At 41.1% G+C, this 21621-nt stretch overlaps 1 protein-coding gene and 1 pseudogene across 1 annotated transcript; one reads left to right on the top strand and one right to left on the bottom strand.

Moving 5' to 3' along the window:
- The first annotated feature begins 2353 nt into the window (after positions 1 to 2353).
- Pgap4 (post-GPI attachment to proteins GalNAc transferase 4) lies at positions 2354 to 14248 on the top strand. Its single transcript, XM_027931028.2, has 2 exons — positions 2354 to 2513; positions 12444 to 14248. Exon 2 carries the CDS (start codon positions 12521 to 12523, stop codon positions 13730 to 13732), a length of 1212 nt encoding a protein of 403 aa, XP_027786829.1. The 5' UTR covers positions 2354 to 2513; positions 12444 to 12520; the 3' UTR covers positions 13733 to 14248.
- A 3029-nt stretch (positions 14249 to 17277) lies between these two features.
- LOC114089110 (protein SDA1 homolog pseudogene) lies at positions 17278 to 19160 on the bottom strand (annotated as a pseudogene).
- Positions 19161 to 21621: the final 2461 nt, after the last annotated feature.

The raw sequence follows: 21621 nt of genomic DNA, 5'->3' as shown, positions 1-21621 counted from the left end.
ATGCAGAGATTGAAAGATAAGAAAGCTCTCCACCAAAGTCCTGGCACCAACAAAGGTTGGAAAAACTGAAATTGTAACATATACCTTGGTCAGGACAGCCTAACTGAAGCCATACTGTATATTTCCTGGCTTTTTGTTCCTATAAATTATAAAGGTTCTGTAGGATGATTAAGGCAGATTGATTGTCTTCCCAATTTTGACCAAACTGTGATTAAATTCATTTTTCCTTTTTTATATCATTTTCTCTTACTTCTCATGTTGGCAGAGAATGAAATCCAGTTAGTTGGGACCTCAACACCTTCTGGCTCCAGGTTCCAGTAACACAGTCACTTGTAAGCTAAAACAGAAGGATCACAAGTTTGAAGTCTACCTAGTAAAAGTAGCAGCACTCCTGTTACCTCCCCCCCCCAAAAAAAAAAAGTTCCTACATAGAAAGCATTTAGAGTAATATTGGTCATCAAATTTATAGGTAAGTGACTTTATTATTCAAAAATTTATTAACAACTAATAAATTATATATTTATTTGTTTATCACCTATCATCCATTCAGGCAAAACTTGATTTTTTTTACATATGAATCCCTGATGTCTATAACAGCACTTTTCAAAAGAACTTTGTATGATGTTGGAAATGTTCTATATCTGCGCTATCTTATATAATAGTCATGAACCACAGTAGGTAATGAGCATTTACAATGTGGCTAGCACTACCCAGGGAGTTACTTTTAAATTTTATTTCATTTTAATTAATTTAAATCGCTATGTGTGGCTAGTGCTACCAGATAGGACAACACAGACATTGACTAGCTCATCATAATAGGTACTCAGTAAATTTTTGTTAAACACATGAATAACTATCTACTATGTATTGTTTGCTAGGCATTTTGTCAGACCTGGAGATAAGTTTATATATTAGTTCATGTAAACCTTTCAAACTATAAAGGAAGGCTCCATTATCTAGATAATAATATTGAGGCTCAGCCATTAAATATATTGAAGCACAGCACTGGGCCATTGACAGTGACCTGAATTAGACTCAAGTTTATCACAATCCTTTGATTTCAGAGTATCAGATTGCTAATCTTTCTTCCAGGAAATGGGAATATATTCTCAAGCTCCTTTCCTGTACTAGATACAGCTCTAATACTATACAGCCATGTATAGACTTTCCCACATTCCTAAAAATAAATTATTTGAGTGTAGGATTCATATTTCTTTCCTCATTCCCCATATAACACTGACACTGTTGGGATAATTCTTTTATTGGTACATAATAATTATATAGAATAGTGGGTTTCATTGTGGTATGTTCATATATGCACATAACATACTTTGAGCAATTACATTCCTTAATACCAGTATAATTCTTCATATAATATAATCTTCATATAATTCTTGGTTGAAAGAATCTAGAGGTCAAGGGATGCTTGGGTCCATGGATATGAGATCAAAAGGAACTTAGTATCTAGTGTCAATTAACATGCATAAGAAGAAATCATGTAAGCATTTGCTGGCTTTAATGTTTTCCCTTCCGACTACTGAACAGTTCCTTTAGAGCAAGTGTTAGCAAACCCCATAATAAATCCTTTAGGTTTTGTGCCTTATAGGTCTGCCTCAACTATATGTCATTTTGGTGTGATGGCATAGATAATTTGTAAATGATTAAACATGATCCAGTACAACTTTATGATCACTCAAACTCGAATTTTATATAATTCTCACATCTCAAAATATTCTTTTAATTTGCTAAGCTCTGGCCTAGACGGGCAAACTGACGTAAAATTAGGAATGAGAAAGGCAATAGAATTGTGTTGAAAACTCTGGGAAGAAGGGAAAGGCAGGGTAATATATAGCTAGCTGTTACTTTTCTTGCAACATATATTTTTTCCCCACTTTGGGTAATTCCACATCTTTTTCCTGTGTTACGCTTTAGGGGCTGTTCTAACGCAATGTACATATTTTCTCATATCTCCACTGTTCTCTCGGGATCATATGTTTCAAATAGAAGGATTTTGGAAGAATGAAAACAATTCAGAATTCAAAGTAACCGCTTTCTGATGAAGTGCTTACAAGAACTGAGAGACGTTTCACCAATTTGAAGCAATCTCTGTCTCATTTGATAAAATAAAATGTTGATTTTTATTCCCATTCACAAAAGGGACACATGGCTTCCTGTTCGCCGGACTTGGAACGACCCCTGCTTTTCCCTCGCTGCCCATCAGTTGGCGCCTTTCGCTGTTCTTTTTTTTTTTTCCCCAAGCCAGCTTTGGGGGCTGCAGTCGCTCCGCAGCTCGCAGGTCACATGGCCTGCCCGAGCGAGGGGAGCCCTGCGTCGGAGCTGCGCTGCGGGAGGAGGTGAGGCTTCCGCGGCGTATCCAACGCGCGCATCGCCTGCTGCTCCGGCCTCCGGGTTCGGGGATGGCGCCTCCACCGGAATCTGCCAGCCACTCGGCCTGGGCGACATTACAGGCGGCCTCGTTGTGCCCCGCGAATGGAGCTGACCGCCTCTACCGGGTAGGTCTGCGCTGCGCACGGTCTGCCCAGCCCTTTTGGCACGGTGATGGGGGCACCCATCCCTGAGACACGCCACTGTAGGGGGACAGGATCCGGGATGGCCGCGAAGGGCACACGGAGAGAAACTGTGGGGGATGGTGCTGTTTGGAAGAGCCTGTATTCCGGCCGTGCGCCCAGGGCACCCTGGCTTCGCTGCGGCCCTGCCCATGCTGCGGGCAGCTTGCTGCCAGTGAACCGCAGGGACCGCTGAAGGGCGTCGCCGCGCGGCCCGGCGGTCGTCAGCGCAGGGAGGAACGTACTTGTTCACCTCTCGCCCGCGCCCTCCTGGTTGCGGGGTAGATCGAAGGACCCGAGCAGGGCGCGTGCCAGCCTGGGCAAGACCGCTACCGAGCCCAGCCAGGCGCAGCGCCTAAGGGCCGGTCGCCTAATGGCCGCCCCTGGGCAGGGGAGCCTAGTCGCGCGTCCGCCCCTCCGGCCACCGGATGCGCCGAGAGCTCTGCTGAAGCTAGGGGTTTCTCGCAGCTCCGGAACCTGGGGAAGGTGATCTGACCGAGGAAGGGGCCCCTCCCAGCTCGCGGGAAACACTAGCAGAAGGAAACCTGCAAAGCGATGGAAATGGTCAGCCACAGCCTTTGGGAAGGGAAACTGAGGCCTGAGCGTAGGGGAACTGCCCAAGGTTAGCCGCAGACACTAGATCCTGGACCCAGGTCTCCGCCCGCATTCTTTTCCCAAGAGCGATAGTTAGGACATTCTGGGCATTTCTTGTCCTCTGGACGCTGAGCTCCGATGTCACCCGTGCCGCACTGCGCTCACGGTATCTTGGGGCACAAGCTCCTGCAGGGTCGGTGTGACCCAGGCATCTCCTGCTCGCCCCATGCTGTTCCCGCCCGCCCGCAGGGCGGCTCCAATGATGATCTCACTATGCGGACCATTAGCAAATCCTGCAGGTGTGTGTGTATGTGTTCAAGCGTGTGTGTTTTCCTCAGGGCAAATAGTTGTTTCAGGGGCAGTTCTTTTTCTAGAGGGCATGCACCAGGTACTTTATGCGGTAGAAAACTGTTAGTGCCTAAGACCTAACTTGAGAATTATTAGAATTTCTTTAAAGGATAAACTTTTTTTACAGAACACTCAAGAAATAAGCATGATAAAGAGACGATTAAAAACTGCACCCTCTAGTTTGTTGATATTTTATGGATATCTTCTTAAAATTTTCTCTACTTCATGCACTTGAAATGTTAAATCATTAACGTGGACCAAAAAATGGTTACTTTTAATTTTCTTAATTTTTTAATTTGGATGTTGTTGATTACCCATAGGAATTAATTGTTCCTGTGCTCATTAGTCTTTTGTGTTTCTGTGGTTGAATTGACTGTTAATTCCATTGCCCATTTTTCAGTTGAATTCTTTCTCTTTTCTTCTCCTTCTCCTTCTTCTTTTCTTTTTTCAGTACTGGTGATTGAACCAAGGCCTCCCACATGTTAGGCAAGCAGTCTGCCACTGAGTTATATTTCCCATTCTCTTCCTGATTTTTAAGCATTCTTTGTATATTACACATTAAAGTAGTAATTATCTGTCATATATATTGCACCAAATTAAGCATTTCCTGTTAAATTTTAGGAGTTCTAATTCCAGATTATCTTTAAACTTCCATCAATTTTTAAATTGTGATGGTGATTACATGGGTATATAAATTTTATAAGTGTCATTGGATTATATTATATAATTAAATGGTACATTTTGGTGTATGTAAAGTGTATCTCAAAAATATATATATTTTTTAAGCCAGGAGAATGAATGCTAGGTCAGGAAAGTGAATCTGCTAATCAGGTATTAAAACCTATTTTAAAGCTTCAGTAATTAAAATAGCATGGCTCTGGCACCAAAATACACAGATAAATAGATGCAAATGTCTACGAACAAATGCAAACGTCTATGAACAGATTCAAATATACAATCATTTAATAAAACTGTACCAATTTCAATTATGGCTAAAAATATGGATTTAGGCTCTCTGGCTTTCATGTTCACCATCCCAGTGTCTGACACAAGACTCAAATGTTAGTGAATTAAATGTCTAGTAATGATCATAAAAGTAATATATGCTCATTGCAGAAGTGTGGAAAGCAAAACAGAAAACCTCCATCTCCCATACCCTTCATCTCTCCTTCACCAAATGGTACTCTACATTAAAAAGGTAAAGTGGTCCATAGTATGTACATTTTTCTACAGTTGCCTTGACATAGTTTGCATTTTCTCTTAAAACTGTCCTAGTCTATTTGGGCTGCTCTAACAGAGTACCATAGTTCAGATACTTTCAACAACAGAAATATTTATTTCTCACAGTTCTGGAGGCTGGACATTTTCAGATCAGGGTGCTCTCTTCCTGGTTACAGACTTCAGGGCAGGATTCTTATTCTGTCCTTCTAACATGAGGTAGAGCAGAGCAGAGAAGCAAACCCTCTACTATCTCTTACTATAAGGGCATTAAACTCATCATGAGAGCTCAGGACCTAATTACCTTCCAAAGATCTGATCTAAATTTTGGTATACCATCCCATTGGAGATTATATAGGGTTTTAACATATGAATTTTGTAGAGACACAGAAATTCATTCCATAGTGGAGACCTAGCTAGCAATTCTTTTATTGTGGCATATTTAACCCCCCTCCCAATATTTTTAACATCTTCTTAGCATACTCTGTGTGATTATCTAAAAATCTATTTTCCCATTCTTAGACATTTTGTTTGCCTGCAGTTAGTTCTTTTCTACCTTCCTTGCTATCTTCTTTCTCTTCTTTCTTTTTTCCTTTCATCTTTCCTTCCTTCCTGCCTTTATTCCTCTCCTCCTTCTTTGTTAAACAAAACTTAAGTGAAAATTCTTTGTCCGTTTTTTGGTACTATGTGTTGACATTTCTGTCAGGTATATCCTTAAAAGTAGAAATGCTATGTAAAGATGATGCACATATAACACTTTTATAAATACTGCCCCAATGTTACCTCTGAAGATTGTACCATTTTATAGGCAAATGCCCATTTATTGAACTGTACCATTCCCTCTTTAATTGAATTATAATTAGATTATGTTCAATATAGATATTAATTCGGACTAAGGTACCTCTTTCTATTACTAGTCTTTGGTAAAATATTTTTTTTCTCCATTTACTAATGACCTTTTAAATGTCTTTTAGTAGAATTTGTAGTATGTGTGTATATTCCTATATTTCTTAAATTTATTCCTAGGTATTGGGTTTTTATTTTTGATTGACACCTTATATTCCATTAATTAATTTTTATTGATCAGATGAAAGCATTTAAGTATATTTACACATATACATGTGTATGATGTAAATATATAATCAGAGTGATAATGTATATATAAATGCATATGATGCATATTATTTGTATATGTTAATTCTATTACCTACCACATTCTAAAATTCTTTGCCATGTTTTTCAGCTGATTTTTTTGTGCTTCCAATCTGTGCAGAGGCTGTAGTATATATTGGTTGAGTACATAGGTTTTAGAATCAGTCTGACTGGGTTCCAAACTTAAAAGCTTTGTTAACCTCGGGTACAAGTTAATTGTGTCTTTTCTTTTTCAGCTATAAAATGGGCTTGAAGACTTCTCATAGTCTTTTTCTGAGGTCAATGAGTTGCTAAGAGCAGCACCTGGCATGTAATTGCTCATCAGTGTTTACTAGTAAGTTGGTCTCTGCACATTATGTGATCAGGCTTTTTAATGCTCTCAATTTAATACTCTCAGCTGAGAACCTGAGGCCCATAGAGGTCAAAATTTTCACATGGCCTTTTATTTACTCAACAGTCATTAAGCTTTTTCTGTGTATAAACTACTACACTGGGTCTGTGAGGGATTTCAAAGATATATCAGACTGAATCCACTAAAAAGGGATTTAGAAGTCCAGCTGGGGCATAAAAAATTCAAGGTCCATAAATAAAGCATTGGAGGCAGTAGGCATCATGGATAACACACGAGCTTTAAATTAGTCCTGTATTTGAATTTCCTGCTTTTGATTTCCTAGCATCTATTTTTGTTCTCATCTAAATGGGATTAATTGCATTGCTAGTTGAGAGTTGCTGTCTTAGAAGAAATAGATTCAAGAGTCTAGCACAACCCTGGGATATGTTGTAGGGAATTAATAAGTGGTAGCTATAAATATGTGCAATCAGCCCTCTGTATCTCAGGGTCCACATCTGTGGATTCAATCAATTGTGAATCAGAAATAATTTTAAAAAATTGCATCTGTACTGAATATGTACAGATTTATTTTTCTTGTCATTCCCTAGATAATATAGTACAACTATGACTTACATACCATTTACATGGTATGTAAGGTATTATGTTGTATTAGGTATTATATAAGTATTTTTACTATTATTATTATTGGTACAAGGGATTGAACTCAGGAACACTCAACCACTGAGGCACATCCCCAGCCCTTTTTTATGTTTTATTTTGAGACAGGGTCTTGCTGAGTTGCTTAGGGCCTCACTAAGTTTCTGAGGCTGGCTTTGAACTTGCCATCCTTTTGCCCCAGCCTCCCAAGGCACTGAGGTTACAGGTGTGTGCCACCATGCTCAGCTTATACAAATGATAAATGATTTGAAGTGTACAGGAGGATATGCAATAGGTTAAATGCAAATACTATGCTTTTTAAGTCAGGGCCCTGAGCACTTTCAGGTTTTGGTATTGGTGGGGAGTGTTCTTGGAATCTCAATATTTCAACAATAGTACATTCTAAAATAGGAAGTAACAATTGAATGCCATGGGGGAAGCATAGAAAGGTCCTCAGTATGTGTAAGAAAAAGAGCTTATTTATGGCTAGGGGAAATTATCCTTAGCTTTTGGAAGAGTCACCTTTTGATCCGATTTTGACAATTGTATTAGCATTTTATGGAGAAGGAATGAAGCTGGAAAGATAGAACTGGCTTGTGAAGAATCTTGGCAAAGACTTCAGACTTTATTCCATAGTCATTGGAGAATCATGGATTAGTTTTCCAGAAAATAGTACTGTTCTGACCTGTGCTTTAAAGGATGAGGTGGATGCTGGTAATGTAAAATATTACCATCATTTACACAGTGTTTCATGCCTGATAAAGAGCGTTTGTAGTCATTGTCTTTTCATCTAAACAAAGCCTAAATAAAATTAGATAATTTTCAATTTTTCTGTTTTGCAAAGAGACAAAACAGGACTAGGGAGAGGAATGACTTATTCCTATAAATGAATCTAATTAATGAGTGTTGGGGCCAGAATTGGACCCAGATCTTTTAATTTTGAATCTGTCACTCATGCTGGAGGTCAGGAGTCCACTCAGGAGTCTGTTGCAATCAACTGGCCTAGAAGTGATGTGGGTGACCAGGGGGTACAGTGAGGAAGGCATGATAATGGACAGGGGAGGAGAAAAGAGGCATATTAATAGAGACCAGGGAGGTGGCACTGGGAAGTGACTGAATGGAAGGGAGAGGTCAGAACCTGGACCCAGGTACCTGGGAGAGCAATGGTGTCATTCAGAGAGAAGAGTGGAGTTGGGAAATATGGCCAGTCCTCTAGTGCTTGTCTCCTGATGTCTAGCCTGTGTTCTGCTGCCCATACCTTGAGTTTAATGTTCAGAATCTGTGCCAAAACCTGTCATTGACATTCCATTTATTCATGCAAACCCTAGTTCGTATTTATTAGTGCCTTTCTCCTTTGCTATCTTTCCTGAGTCTTATACCTAGACATGGTAACAGGTAGAATCCAGTTTGAGGAGTGGTTGGGTTTCAAGGTTCACTTGCAAAGCATAGATAAGAACTCAGTAAATATTGTTCCATTGAATTGAGGGTATAATGATTGTTACCAGGCCAACTGACAGGTACCAGTCAATTCACATTGTTGCTGGAGTGTGGGCCTGAGCAGGTGACATTGTGGACAAGTGATTCTAGAATTCTAGGAAAAAGCATCAGATCTCCTCCTGTGGCCCAAGGTAGGTTTGCTAGATTGCATTGCTCTTCAAAGGAGAAGTGTATTTCTTCAATCTTTGTGACTTCAGGCTTTTGGTACCCTCTTCCTGCAGGAAAATTCCATATCTTGCTCTGCTGAACTCAAGTTATTATGTAACTTGATCTGGTCAGTGAAATATAGGTGGAAATGATGGTGTCACTTTTGAACAGTAGCTCGAGAGCCAGGTTGTGGTTTACTATGCCTCTTTTCTCTCAGCCACAAAACAGTGTTCAAAAATGAGGCAGTGTCACCTGCCTGGGTGCTGGAGTGTGGACAACATGGAACAGAGGCACAATTGACCCATACAGACAAATAATAAGATCAAGGAGTAAACCTTAGTTATAAAAAAGGGGGGAGGGGGATAAAGAAAAGAAAAACCAATATATTAATTGGAGGTTGTAGAAATTGAAAAGCAGAATATTTCCCCTTTGTTTTTATATCAGTATGAATAGATAAATCTTGTTACACAGTTTGCTTCCAAAATGGGAGTTGTTCTCTTGTTTTTCATGGCTCATATATACACCTAAAAAAACTTACTGAGTAATTAAAAAGTGCTCCAGGATTAGAATCTATTTATTTAAAACTTAGCAATAAGAGAAGAAATGCATATTATCATGGTTTCTTGATTTTTTTTTCCTGTAGCATATTTATAATAAAATATACTAAACTGTTTTTCCTTGTCACATTGAATACAAAACGAAAACCTTAGTTCTTATAAACCACTGGGATTTGGAAATCATTACAGAAGCCTGCCCTGACTCATAAAGTGTAGAATAATGGAAGACCTGGGTCTTACACCTTGTCAGCATTCTAGAAATTTCTGTGGATAGATTGATTGATCCTTTATTTTCTCCTGAGAATCTAACAGTTGGTCTGCTGCTTTTCCTTTCTATTGAATATTCATGGCCTCCATCCCTATCTCTGTGGGAGGAGTGAATTGCCTTGCCCCTTGGCTTTGGCCAGTGGGTGGTGAATGGGCTTGATCTGCAGCACACCTACACAGCATGTAACTGTACCTGCATGTTTTGACTCAGCCTCTTGTGCAGCTTCTATCCAACATAAGATCACTTCCCAGGTAACTGTTGCCTCTGCAGCTTGATCTGAAAGGAGGTACAACAGATGATCTGCTTGCAACCTACATTCTGTACCTGAGTCCATCTGGGCCACAGCTATCCAAAGATTGTGTACAAGAAGTGCATGATGTTATTGTAAGTTATGAAGATCTGGGGCCATTCATCACCCCAGCAAGAGCTGATCACTGCAGGCAGGGACTCAACTGAATCCTTCACCTTCCCTTGTTGTCAGTGGAACATTGATGACAATCTTGCAGTCTTGCAGCCGTATTTGTTAAGGAACTTTTTGAGATACTAATGATTTTATTGTCCTTAGGAAAGAAAATCACCTGGGTTTAAAAGGTTCTCTTTTTGTCTAATCTCAGTGCTCCCATTTCCGTCCCATCTGCCATATCATAGTAAGTGATACCACTTACTGTGTGCTTGTGTTATGGGGAGGACTGCTCAGAAAACGTACCAAGTCCATTTTGTCTGAATTGAAAAGTCTTTATTTAGCCAACCAGCTGGCAGCTGCTCCCCACAGGACCCATAACTGTCTCTGCAAGGAACAGCTCCAAGCCTGAGCATTTTAGGGTCTTTAAAGGCAAAAACCACATCTAGGTTGACATACCTGCAAGCAAAGAGGGGTACAGAATCTGAATTGAGGAGTTAGCGAAACAATGCAATGAGTACATTGGCATTTCCCACAGTACTTTCCAGGTTGGCATAGCAGCAAGCAAGCAGAAGGGAAGTGGGTCAAAATGATACTAGTTGAGTACAAGTTAGAGAATGGTTACTAATGTCTAGATAATCAATCTCTGACAGGGTACATTACCCAAGAAAAATGAGAATCAAAGAGAACAATTTTATACTGTGTAAGAATTGCCATTTTGTGTTGCCAAACATGCTGTGCTAAGCAACTATTGATAGGTACAGAGGCGGAGTGTTGCCACGGGAGAAGCATTTCTTATGGAACATGGAGTCTCGGGGTAAAATGGAGTCTGTTTGGTCATGGCCCATAACGCCTGCCATTTTCCAAGCTTCCTGCCTTATCTTGTTGACTTTGTTTAGTTCCCTCTCCTGTATGGGTCCAGCTCCCTTGAGTAATATAGCAAGGGCAAGGATAGAAGTTTGAGCAGGAAACCACCTGAATGCCCCTACTCCCAGGGCTATTATGCCAGGAGCATGAGCTTAGCCTATTCCAGTATTTGCATCCACTAAGTATGATATGGAACTGGTGAGGCCATGTGGATGTGGAATCCCATGCAAGAACAGAGAGAATCAGAGGCAGAAACAAATGGTTCGCACTATCTTAGAAGTTCACAAATGAGCCAACTTGGAATTACCTAATATTCTGCCCTCTTCTTGCTAATAATTTTGCTCTTTAGTACTATCTAGGTCTCTTATTAGTACTAGGATAGTCTGTCTCACCTCTGGGGTGACCCAGCATAATCTGCTTCTGTCACTGAAATTTCACTAGATTTATCTTTTTACTTCCTTGAATTATTATTTCATCAAACTGTACAGAGAGATTTGATATTCTACACAACTGTAGAGGGGTGGCCAGGCTAACTGCTATCATAAACAAATCCAAAAAGCATTTATGGCTAGACACAGTGGTTTAGGTATTGCTCACAGCACAGACCACTCTCGGTTGGGAGGTGATCTTTGGGAGCTGTTTCATGCAATCATTCAAGGACAGGCTCTTGCTATTGGTGGCTCCATCCTCCTCTATTTGTAGCTGGCAGAGTGGAAAAGAGAAGTGGAGAGAGCACACATCTCTGTATCCCCTGTGCCAGAAGTCACAACTGTAAACTTGCTCACATTTACTGGCAAACCCTAGTCACATGTCCCTCCCAGGGAGGAGACAGGCTAGGAAGTGAGGTTTGTACCCAAGAAGGAGAGAACATGGATGTGGAGTGGACTACCACCACAACCTTGTGTGGGGCCTGGACAACCTTTCCTTCACAAAAACTCAAACTGACCATTTTCTTCCAAATGTGTACAAACGTTATCATGCTTCTGAGGCAAGAGGTTTACATTTGCTACTGTAGAAATCATTTAGATTTGCATTGACGTTACTGGTTTTCTACTAGCTTTGTCTTTCTGTTTCTATTGTTTGGTGCAAATATGTTTTCCATCAGGACATTAGGCCTATTTTCTCCCAAAATATTACTTTAATTTGAAAACAGGCATATTTTAGTGGCATTTTCAATATGCCCACAATACATGCTCTCATTGGTTCCCATGATACTTCTATAAAAATAAAATAAGAGAAAAATCAGGACTAAATGAATATGCAATTTGAAGTATGAGTACCTGAGGTTAGAGAAAAATGAATACAATATGATATTAAATTAACAAACAGTTCAGGGAATCCCAGAAGTATTATTTTTCTTGTTTGGAATATGCAGGAAAGACAAAAGAGTTTTCAGAAATTACTGTGCACAGGCAGTGAACAAGTATTTACTGCACACTTATGCTGAAACTTGTTCTAACTGTGTGTATTTCCTCTAGACCAACCCTAGTTTTTTGACGTATGTTTTAAGAACCCATGTCTATATAGTTGGAGAATCAATTGACACAATGATTTTATTAGTCTAACTGGTGATTTTCTGGCACCGTAAACCTAACTAAGCATCTGTGGGCATGAGGACTTGGTTGAACTTACTTGACCTTGATGCTTATAGAAATAAGATAGTATTCCAGAGATCACTAACAGGTACAACTAAAGATCAGTTCACTACAGAATATAAAGTCTCTAATAGTTATACAGCCTCCAGCTAGAACTTCTGACTTGATATGTGCTCATATCAAATTCAGTCCTCATATTTTTTTTGGGGGGGTTATTTTTACCACTTTCTGTTTTTTCTCCTTAGGTTTGACTTGCTTTGATTCTGGCCTGAGTTCCAGGATGCTTTGTTCTTGGGATCAGACATGACCAAAAGTTGACCTCATGAGCACATCAACCTCTTCAGCTGCCATGCTCCTCCGGAGGCTGCGGCGACTCTCCTGGGGCAGCACTGCTGTCCAGCTTTTCATCCTAACAGTGGTGACATTCGGCCTGCTGGCCCCCTTGGCCTGTCACCGACTTCTGCACTCTTACTTCTATCTACGCAATTGGCATCTGAACCAAATGAGCCAAGAGTTCCTGCAGCAAAGTTTGAAGGAAGGGGAGGCTGCCCTTCATTACTTTGAGGAGCTGCCTTCTGCCAACGGCTCAGTGCCCATTGTCTGGCAGGCCACCCCTCGGCCCTGGCTGGTGATCACCATCATCACTGTGGACAGGCAGCCAGGCTTCCACTATGTCCTGCAGGTGGTATCCCAGTTCCACCGGCTGCTGCAGCAGTGTGGCCCGCAGTGCGAGGGGCACCAGCTCTTCCTGTGCAACGTGGAGCGTAGCGTGAGCCATTTTGATGCCAAGCTGCTCTCCAAATATGTCCCTGTGGCCAACCGCTATGAGGGCACTGAGGATGATTACGGTGACGACCCTTCGACCAACTCCTTTGAGAAAGAGAAACAGGACTATGTCTATTGTCTGGAATCATCACTGCAGACCTACAACCCAGACTACGTCCTGATGGTAGAAGATGATGCTGTTCCGGAGGAGCAGATCTTCCCAGTCTTGGAGCATTTGCTACGGGCTCGCTTCTCCGAGCCACATCTCCAAGATGCCCTGTATCTAAAGCTGTATCATCCCGAGAGGCTTCAGAACTACATCAACCCAGAGCCTATGCGGATCCTGGAATGGGTCGGCGTGGGCATGCTGCTAGGGCCTTTGCTCACCTGGATATACATGAGGTTTGCCAGCCGTCCGGGCTTTAGCTGGCCTGTCATGCTCTTCTTCTCCTTGTATAGCATGGGGCTGGTTGAACTCGTGGGCCGGCACTATTTCCTGGAACTGCGGCGCCTGAGTCCTTCCTTGTACAGTGTGGTTCCTGCCTCTCAGTGTTGCACCCCAGCCATGCTCTTCCCTGCCCCTGCAGCCCGCCGGACCCTCACCTACCTGTCCCAGGTGTACTGCCACAAGGGCTTTGGCAAGGACATGGCACTGTACTCACTGTTGAGGGCCAAGGGAGAGCGGGCCTATGTGGTGGAGCCCAACCTGGTGAAACACATTGGGCTCTTCTCCAGCCTCCGGTACAACTTTCATCCCAGTCTGCTCTAGGGTGCCAAGAAACGCCTTTCTGAAATTGGCCACTTCCTGGAGATTTAAATATTGAGTTCTTTCTTGAGACACGGTTGCTTGCAGATATTTCATTGTTTAATGTTGCTAGGAGTAAAGGCACTGGGACAGCTGAGGGACGCATACAGGTCAAGAGCTTTGGCTTTGGTAGCCCCTGGCAGGAGCAGCGGTTTGCCACAGGTCTGGCCCTGACTCCCTCCACACAGCCACACTGCCTCATGCAGTCAGTCCCACCCACTGAGGGTACATTTAAATACCAGTTATATTCTCCTGTTGTTTGTAAGCTCTTCTTTGTGATAGAGCTTGTGACTGCCAAAAATCTTGTGCACAACTGTTTTAGGATTTTAAGGATAGAATCTGGTGAAAGATGAGATCTTTCTGATGAATCTCTTTCTCATTGGTTATGAGAATGGATGTATGTTTAGAATGTAAGCCTAAAGAGGCAGGACCATGTTGATATATTCCATTTGTTTCCTTGACCTGGTGTAATAAAAACTGTTAAAAGATGGACAGTGCCTGGCATTTTGTAGGCAGATGATTTGGCATTTTCTACGGGTAGCACATTGATAATTGATATTATTAGTCACAGTCAGATCTGCAGGAGCTTTCTGAATCATCAAAGTCCACTTGCTTCTGTTCAGTAGTAACTTAATATTGATTTTTGTCATATTCTTATTCTTTGGCAATTGGACATTTCAGTAGGGTGAACTCTGTCCAGGTAGCAATCCTTTTCCCTAACTTTGCTGTCTAACAGTTCAACCACAGTTCTTTTTCTTCTGGTGTGTGGTGATGTAAAAGAGAAGGCATGGATCTTATCTCTTCCAAGCCCTTGGGCAAGTCATCTGGCCCCTCTGGGTCTCCTTTTCTTCACAAGTAAAGTGAGGACAGTAAGACCTACCTTTTAAAGTATACTTGAAGATTAAATAGCAAAATGGATATGAAACATAAGCAAATGCTTAGCCCATGGAGGACACGTGGCAGGCATTTTTTCACTGTTGTAATAAGCTGTTTTAGTCAGCTTTTCATTGCTGTGACCTAATGGCCTGACAAGAAAAAAAAAAAAAATTTAGGGGAAGAAAAATTTATTTGGGCTCATGATTTCAGAGGTCTTAGTCCATAGATAGCACTGACTTCATAGTTCTGGGCTCAATGTGAGGTGGAAGGGCATGGTGGAAGAAAACAGTTCAGCACATGGTAACAGAAAGCAGAGAGTGAGCTTGGCTCATCAGGAACAAAATACATACCCAAAGGCATGCCCTTTCCCCTGGCCTGTAACATACCTCCTTTAGCCACAACCATACTGGTTACAGTTAATGCTCAGTTAATCCATATCAGGATTAATCCACTGATTAGGTTACACCTTTCATAATCTAATCATTTCACCTCTGAACATTCTTGCATTATCTCACAAATTAGCTTTTAAAGGATACCAAAGCATATGAAGTTTGGTAGTTTTACACAAGCACATAAAACTCAAGTGTGTTTTGGATGAAGGTGCTAGTGATGATGTTTAAAGTATGACATAGGGCATGGGGCTGAAACCTGCAGAACATCTGGTTCATACCAAACATTTAGAAGAGAGGCTGACTTTTCACTGTGGCTTCTAAAGATTATGCAACTCAGCTTTCTAGCAGTCCCACCTCTGACTAAGCCAAAGTAAGAACTGTTCATTCAAACTGGAAATGCCCTGAGATTCCTGTTGAACCTATCCCCAGACTAGCATCTGAAAACTACTTTTCTCAAAAATTACAAATGTGGGTTGGGGTTGTGGCTCAGTGGTAGAGCATTTGCCTAATATGTATGAGGCACTGGGTTCGATTCTCAGCACTGCATATAAATAAATAAAATCCATTGATGACTAAGAGAATAAATTTTTTAAAGTTACAAATACATGTCCTTTGAAAATTACTTAACTAGTGGCCAGCAAGTCCCTATTAAGAATGGAGGATTATATGAGGGGGTTCCAGCAATCATCCAGTTTGTTTCAATGCCACATCTTCCACTTGTTTTTAAATTTCCATACTAAGTTTCTGTCTTGAGATCTGCTTAAGAACACTGAAGGAAAATGTAGGGATTGACTACCCACGCTCTACAGAGGGAAAAAAAAAATGAGATCCAGAGATGTTTAAAAGCTTCATACAAATAAACAGCAGCAGAGCCAGTAGAGAAACAGGACTTCTGACTTTAAGCCTGTGTACTTTATCTTTCTCTTCTTCTTCTCCTTCTCCTCATCCCTCCCTCTTTCTTCTCTGCTTCTCCTTCTTATTTTTTTTTTTAATATTAGAAACCTTTATTGAGAACATGGCAAACAATGAGTTGAAAATAAGAGTCCAAGGAGGCTGAGGAAACCAAAGTGAAGAGCAGACGGATCAAATGATGAGCCAAAGACATTTCAAATTACTGTTGATACTTAAGGCAATTTTTAAAAATGAGGCCTGAAGAAAAAAAATATTTTCTGGAGCATGAAGAAAATATATTGAAATCTGGATAGACTAAAAGAGCTAAATTGGGACTGGGGTTGTGGCTCTGTGGTAGAGCACTTGCCTAGCATGTGTGAGGCACTGGGTCCGATTCTCAGCACTACATATAAAAAAATAGATAAATAAAGGTCCATAAATAACAAATAAAATATTTTTTAAAAAGAGCTAAATTGTCTACCCAAAGTCTATATAGCAGGGATCTGTTTTCAGCAGGTAAGTTTATTTATTTATAAGTAAGAACCTCTTGTAACATTATCCTGTTTTGTTTTAAGAGAATATATAACTCCCATCCTTGCAGAGTTAGTCCATAAGGCCTTAGTGACCCCATGGAAATATGAACCTATCTCTGCAAGATAGGTGCACTGTGTTACAATGCACTGTGAACGCACATATAAACACCTGCCTCCCTTCCCCCCTCTAATTGTGAATGCCTTGAGTGAAGGGGCTGTGGCTCATTCAATTTTATATATAGGATGACATTTATTAGGCACTCAATACTTTTCTTCACATGAATGTTTAAATGAAAATGATTTTATAATATCACTACTATTTAGATTTTAAACATCCCCACATGACCCATCTCCAAATTAAAAACCCCAAACTGCTACCAAGTTTACCGTGCTTGTGACAGTATAGTGCTTCTGGATTTTTTTGTAAGCACACATTCTTTTTTTTTTTTTTTAATTTTTTTATTGGTTGTTCAAAACATTACAAAGCTCATGACATATCATCTTTCATACATTTGATTCAGGTGAGTTATGAATTCCCATTTTTACCCCAAATACAAATTGCAGAATCACATCAGTTACACATTCACAATTTTTACATAATGCCATATTAGTGACTGTTGTATTCTGCTGCCTTTCCTATCCCCTACTATCCCCCCTCCCCTCCCCTCCCATCTTCCCTCTCTACCTCATCTGCTGTTGTTCAATTCTCTCCCTTGTTCCCCCCCCCCTTTCCCCTCACAACCTCTTATATGTAATTTTAAGCACACATTCTTGAATCGCTAATTTTCATAGTAATGACACAAACTGGGCATTCTCTTTAATGGAATACTTGCTTGGAAGTTACTTTATTATTTTCTTCTTTTTCAAAAGTTCGTCTCACAGCACAGCTGCTTTTTTTCTGACAGACATTCTGGCTGTACTGCCTCATTATAAAGTTCTTCTGCTTTTTATTTGTGGATTCATTTTGGTTTTCTCCCTCACAAATTCCTTTCGGTCTGTCTTTCCAGCCATAGCAGTTGCTAGTCTTGTCTCCTTGTCAGACTTTGGCTTTTTATAAAGATGTTCAGTGTCCCAAAGAGAAAGTAATTCACCTCTGGGTTCCTCATCACTGTCTATTTCAATGTATTTTCTTTTGGGGGGGCTTTCCCAGGGGCAGCATCAAGTTTTTTCCTTATTTGGGCCATGCAGATTTTCTGAAAGCTTTCCTGAGTTAAAACTCGACTAGTGCTGATGACTGCAGCTTTCTTGATGGGCATGCTGTTCAGCTTCTTGGAAATTTCTTGCTCTTCATCAGAAAAGTGGTGCACATCAACCCATTCACCATCAGCATCCTCCTTCTCACTGATACTTTCCCATCCATCTTCATCATTTTCAGTTTTCTCTTCTTTCTCAATTTCTAGAAGCTCAGTTCCTGGGATGAAATCTTTAGCATCCAATTCACCATATTCTTGTACTCTTGCTTCAACAGAGATTTCTCTAGGTTTACCCTGGAATTTCTTCTGCAACATCTGAGGGTTCAGTGTCTGGAAGAGCTGAATCAGAGTTCTAGCAGACATCATCACATTCTTATCTTTGCATGTCTTATGTCCAGGTCTTGGAGAAGTTCTTCAGTCATGGCTACAGGACACCAAGCTGTTATCTCCTCCATAGCACTGATTCCTACTGTCATGACTTCCCCAGAGTTCTTGTCAGTAACAAAATTGTTGGCCATAGTCATGAGCAAGGATTGAACAATCTCTGGGGGTACTAGGTGATGAGAGGCTTGGGTAGCAAACATAAGGATCTTTGTTACTTCTCCCTAGAGGGGCTGCTAAAACCTTTGCAAGAAGGGATGAAAGTTGAAGAGAAAAAGCTCGTGAATTCCCACCAGTCATCATCTTCACTTCAAACCTTTCCTTAGAGCTCTCCAGATGCTTTAGTAGTTTTTCTGCAAAATATTGGGGATCATGAATCAAGTGAAGAGCTGAAAAGTTAAACACCTCTGGAGTTTTTTTCTTCCTCTTTTGTTTCTTGAGTATTTTCATTGTCTCTTCCAACCTTTTCTTGTTCTTGGAGTTCTTCTTCCCTGTGGCATACTGCACTAGCAGGTCTCTTGCTGTTTTAGGGCCTTCATCCTCAGATTCTGAGTCACTGTCCTATTTCTTGTCTTCATCTTTCCCAAGGAAGAATGTCAAAGCAGCAACTAGTATCTTGGTGACCTGAGAGAAGCATGTAGTTGTGATAACATTTAACAGTTTGGGCATCATTCCAGATGTTCCTTCTGTAGAGTTCTATCATCACATCCAAAGATATCTTGGCTGCAGTTGCATTGCTATCTCTTAACATGGCATACATAAAATTCTGCAAAACTATACTCACTTTCTTGTGTTTTGCATTTGTATGCTTTTAATTTTTTTTTAATTTTAGTTATAGATGACACAATACGTTTCTTTTATTTATTTACTTTTTTTATGTGGTGCTGAGGGTTGAACCCAGTGCCTCACCTGCATGAACCAAGTGCTCTGCCACTGAGCCACAATCCCAGCCCATGCATTTATATTCTTGATATCAGTTACAAATGTGTGTATAAAGGCTTTTGCAGAAGCTTATCATGGCAATGCAGAAGTTAAAAGAAGAGCTCTAGTAAACTTGATGGATTGTGAGATTCTTATTTCTCAGCCAGATCAAAGCTTTGCAAAATGTCATTCAAAAATCTGGATCCAAGGCTGTAATGATTGTAAGAGAGAAGATCTTTCAGCTCTTGAGGAAAGTTACTTAGATGTCCTGGGTAGCAGTGACCAGTCTGTGCCACAAATGTCACCAGCTCCAACTCTGCTGGGTTTATTTGACTGTAAAATGAAAATCTCCACATTGGATTTGTAGTGATTATACTACTGGAGAAACTCCTCCCTGTAGGCCAGTGGGTCCCGCCTCATCAGATTCTGTGACTGCGGCGGATCACTGGGCAGCCTGTTGTTTCTGCTGGACACTTTGGCTGTAGACTGGCTTTCCCGACAGCAGTTCTAAGAAAGTTCACACAGCATCCTGCAGCCAGTCAGTCCCAGCTCCTGCCTGGACTCCTGTGCATGTGCTTTTTTCTTAACCACATTATTGTGGTCACAGTCTCTTATAAGATCTGATAATAACCCAGACTAAATAATGTCTGTTTGCTAAGATAGTAGAAACCCATTGTTAAGTTAGTTTCAGTCTGTGTGTTCTACTGTTATAGTGAGCTGTCATTTATCCCAGCAACGTCCCAAGTGATTGGAGTGGCTAGATGGCTTCTCACAATGTTCAGATTCCACTTCTTCATTCCTCCTCCACCTCAAGTAATTGGTTCACCCCTGGATTTTACAATTGAACCATCTACAACATACTCATCAGAGTTTGTTACATTAGTGTTTGGGTCTTCTCATGAAAGGTTTTGACCCATGTCAAGAGAGGTACTCTAAGCCAGCCAGGCCCAACATGCTGGTTTACATTTCTGCTCTAATTCAGTTGTCCATTGCATGCAAACATCCCCTGCCTAACTCCTCTGTTCTGGGTGATTCGGGTCATCCTTGTCTGTTTTCTTCACCTGCACCCCAATATGTTTTCTACTGTTGATCTTAGCAAACCATTCTTGGACATTTCCCCCACCCACTTCTAGATCCTCCTCCATTTTATCCCTTATTCCTAGAGTCTAATTTTTGCTTCAGGCATCTGAAATCTTTATGCCAAAGCTGAAGTCCATTTAGTCCCAAGAGGCAGAGGAAAGCTGAGTACCCTTCCCACACCAAAGGACAAAGTTTACCAGGAGGATAGAGACCTATAATAATCTCACCTGCCTTTCAAAACTTAAATTATAGTTAGGCCCAAGAAATTTCTTATCTTGATGGAGTGAATTTGCATAGACATGAAATTCAAAATAAAAGCATGCTATCTACTGGGGCTTTCTGAAAAGACTTCAGACATTCCCTTTTCTAGGGAAATTTTTCTGATATCGCAAATAGCATGCACCCCCCCCCACACACACACACCCACCTACACACGGTGGTAGGGTCCACAGGTAGCCATTGAAAAGTACAGGCTGCTGATTGTACAAGCAACCATGGTCATTGGCCACAGCAGTGCCAGGATTTGATTCTTTCTCCGGATAAAAACAAATTTGGGGCCACCCAGAGCGCCCCACCCTTCACCTGTACAAACAATGCAACATGGTAGTCATTCCTTCATTCTTTCTAGCCTCTTGGCCTAAGGTCCTAAGTAAGTTGCGGAGCTGCCATGGGTGGTATACATGTCTAGATGATTTCCACTGGCAATAGCAGGAAGAGGCAAGGGTACCACAGCCCCAAAGAGGAAACCCAGCTTTTCCGGGACAGAAACACACAGACAGGGACCCGCCCCCAACACACACACTGAAAACAAAACCATAATAACAACAAGGTGAAAAGTAGCCATGTGTGGAGCTATGAAAGGTCTTTTTTACACATCACATCCCTTCTCCCTTGAATGCATGTGAAAAAGAGTTCTAATTCAGTTGTACACAGGAACCAACTCTCACTTTCTGGACCTTACTCTTTGTTCTTCTTTCTAGTTTTCTTTTCTAGGCCTATTTCTCTTTGTTCCAGTATTTCCTCCTTTATTTCTTTTTTAAGATTTTCACTGTGAGTTGGCAACAGAGCCATTAATGAAACAGAAGACTCCTGACCCTGTGGAGCTTCTGTTCTGTGGGGGGAGGTGGAGGGGGAAAATCAAAATAACAAATAAGAGAATTGCAGGTAGTGTTCAGAGCTGTGAAGGAAGTGGCCAATGTGGTGGGAGTGGGGAAAGGGTGGGCCACTTTAGATAGGATGCAATGTCTTCTAGAGGAGATTAAAATTTACTCAGACCTGGATTATAGGGAAAGGTTTAGCTAAGGGGAAAACATTCCAGATCGTGCAAAGGCCTTGCTATAAGAACCAGTGTAGAAAGTTGAAGGAATGGAGAGAAAGACAGTGTGGCTAGAACTTGAAGTATGAGAATGGGTGGTAAGACGTGAAGTCAGCTTGCAGGGCCAGATCACATCAGGCCTGGTATTGGAGGTGTCTGAATTTTATTCTAAATGCAATGGGAAGCCAGGTCCTAGCAAGTTACTGAATCACTTTCCCAGAGCATTGACTACCCATAGTTTTGGTCCTTTGAATTCTCTGTAGGCTGGTCC

This window comes from Marmota flaviventris, chromosome 13 (assembly GCF_047511675.1).
Source record: "Marmota flaviventris isolate mMarFla1 chromosome 13, mMarFla1.hap1, whole genome shotgun sequence".
Lineage (NCBI taxonomy): Eukaryota > Metazoa > Chordata > Mammalia > Rodentia > Sciuridae > Marmota > Marmota flaviventris.
This window is presented reverse-complemented; position numbering and strand designations above follow the sequence as displayed.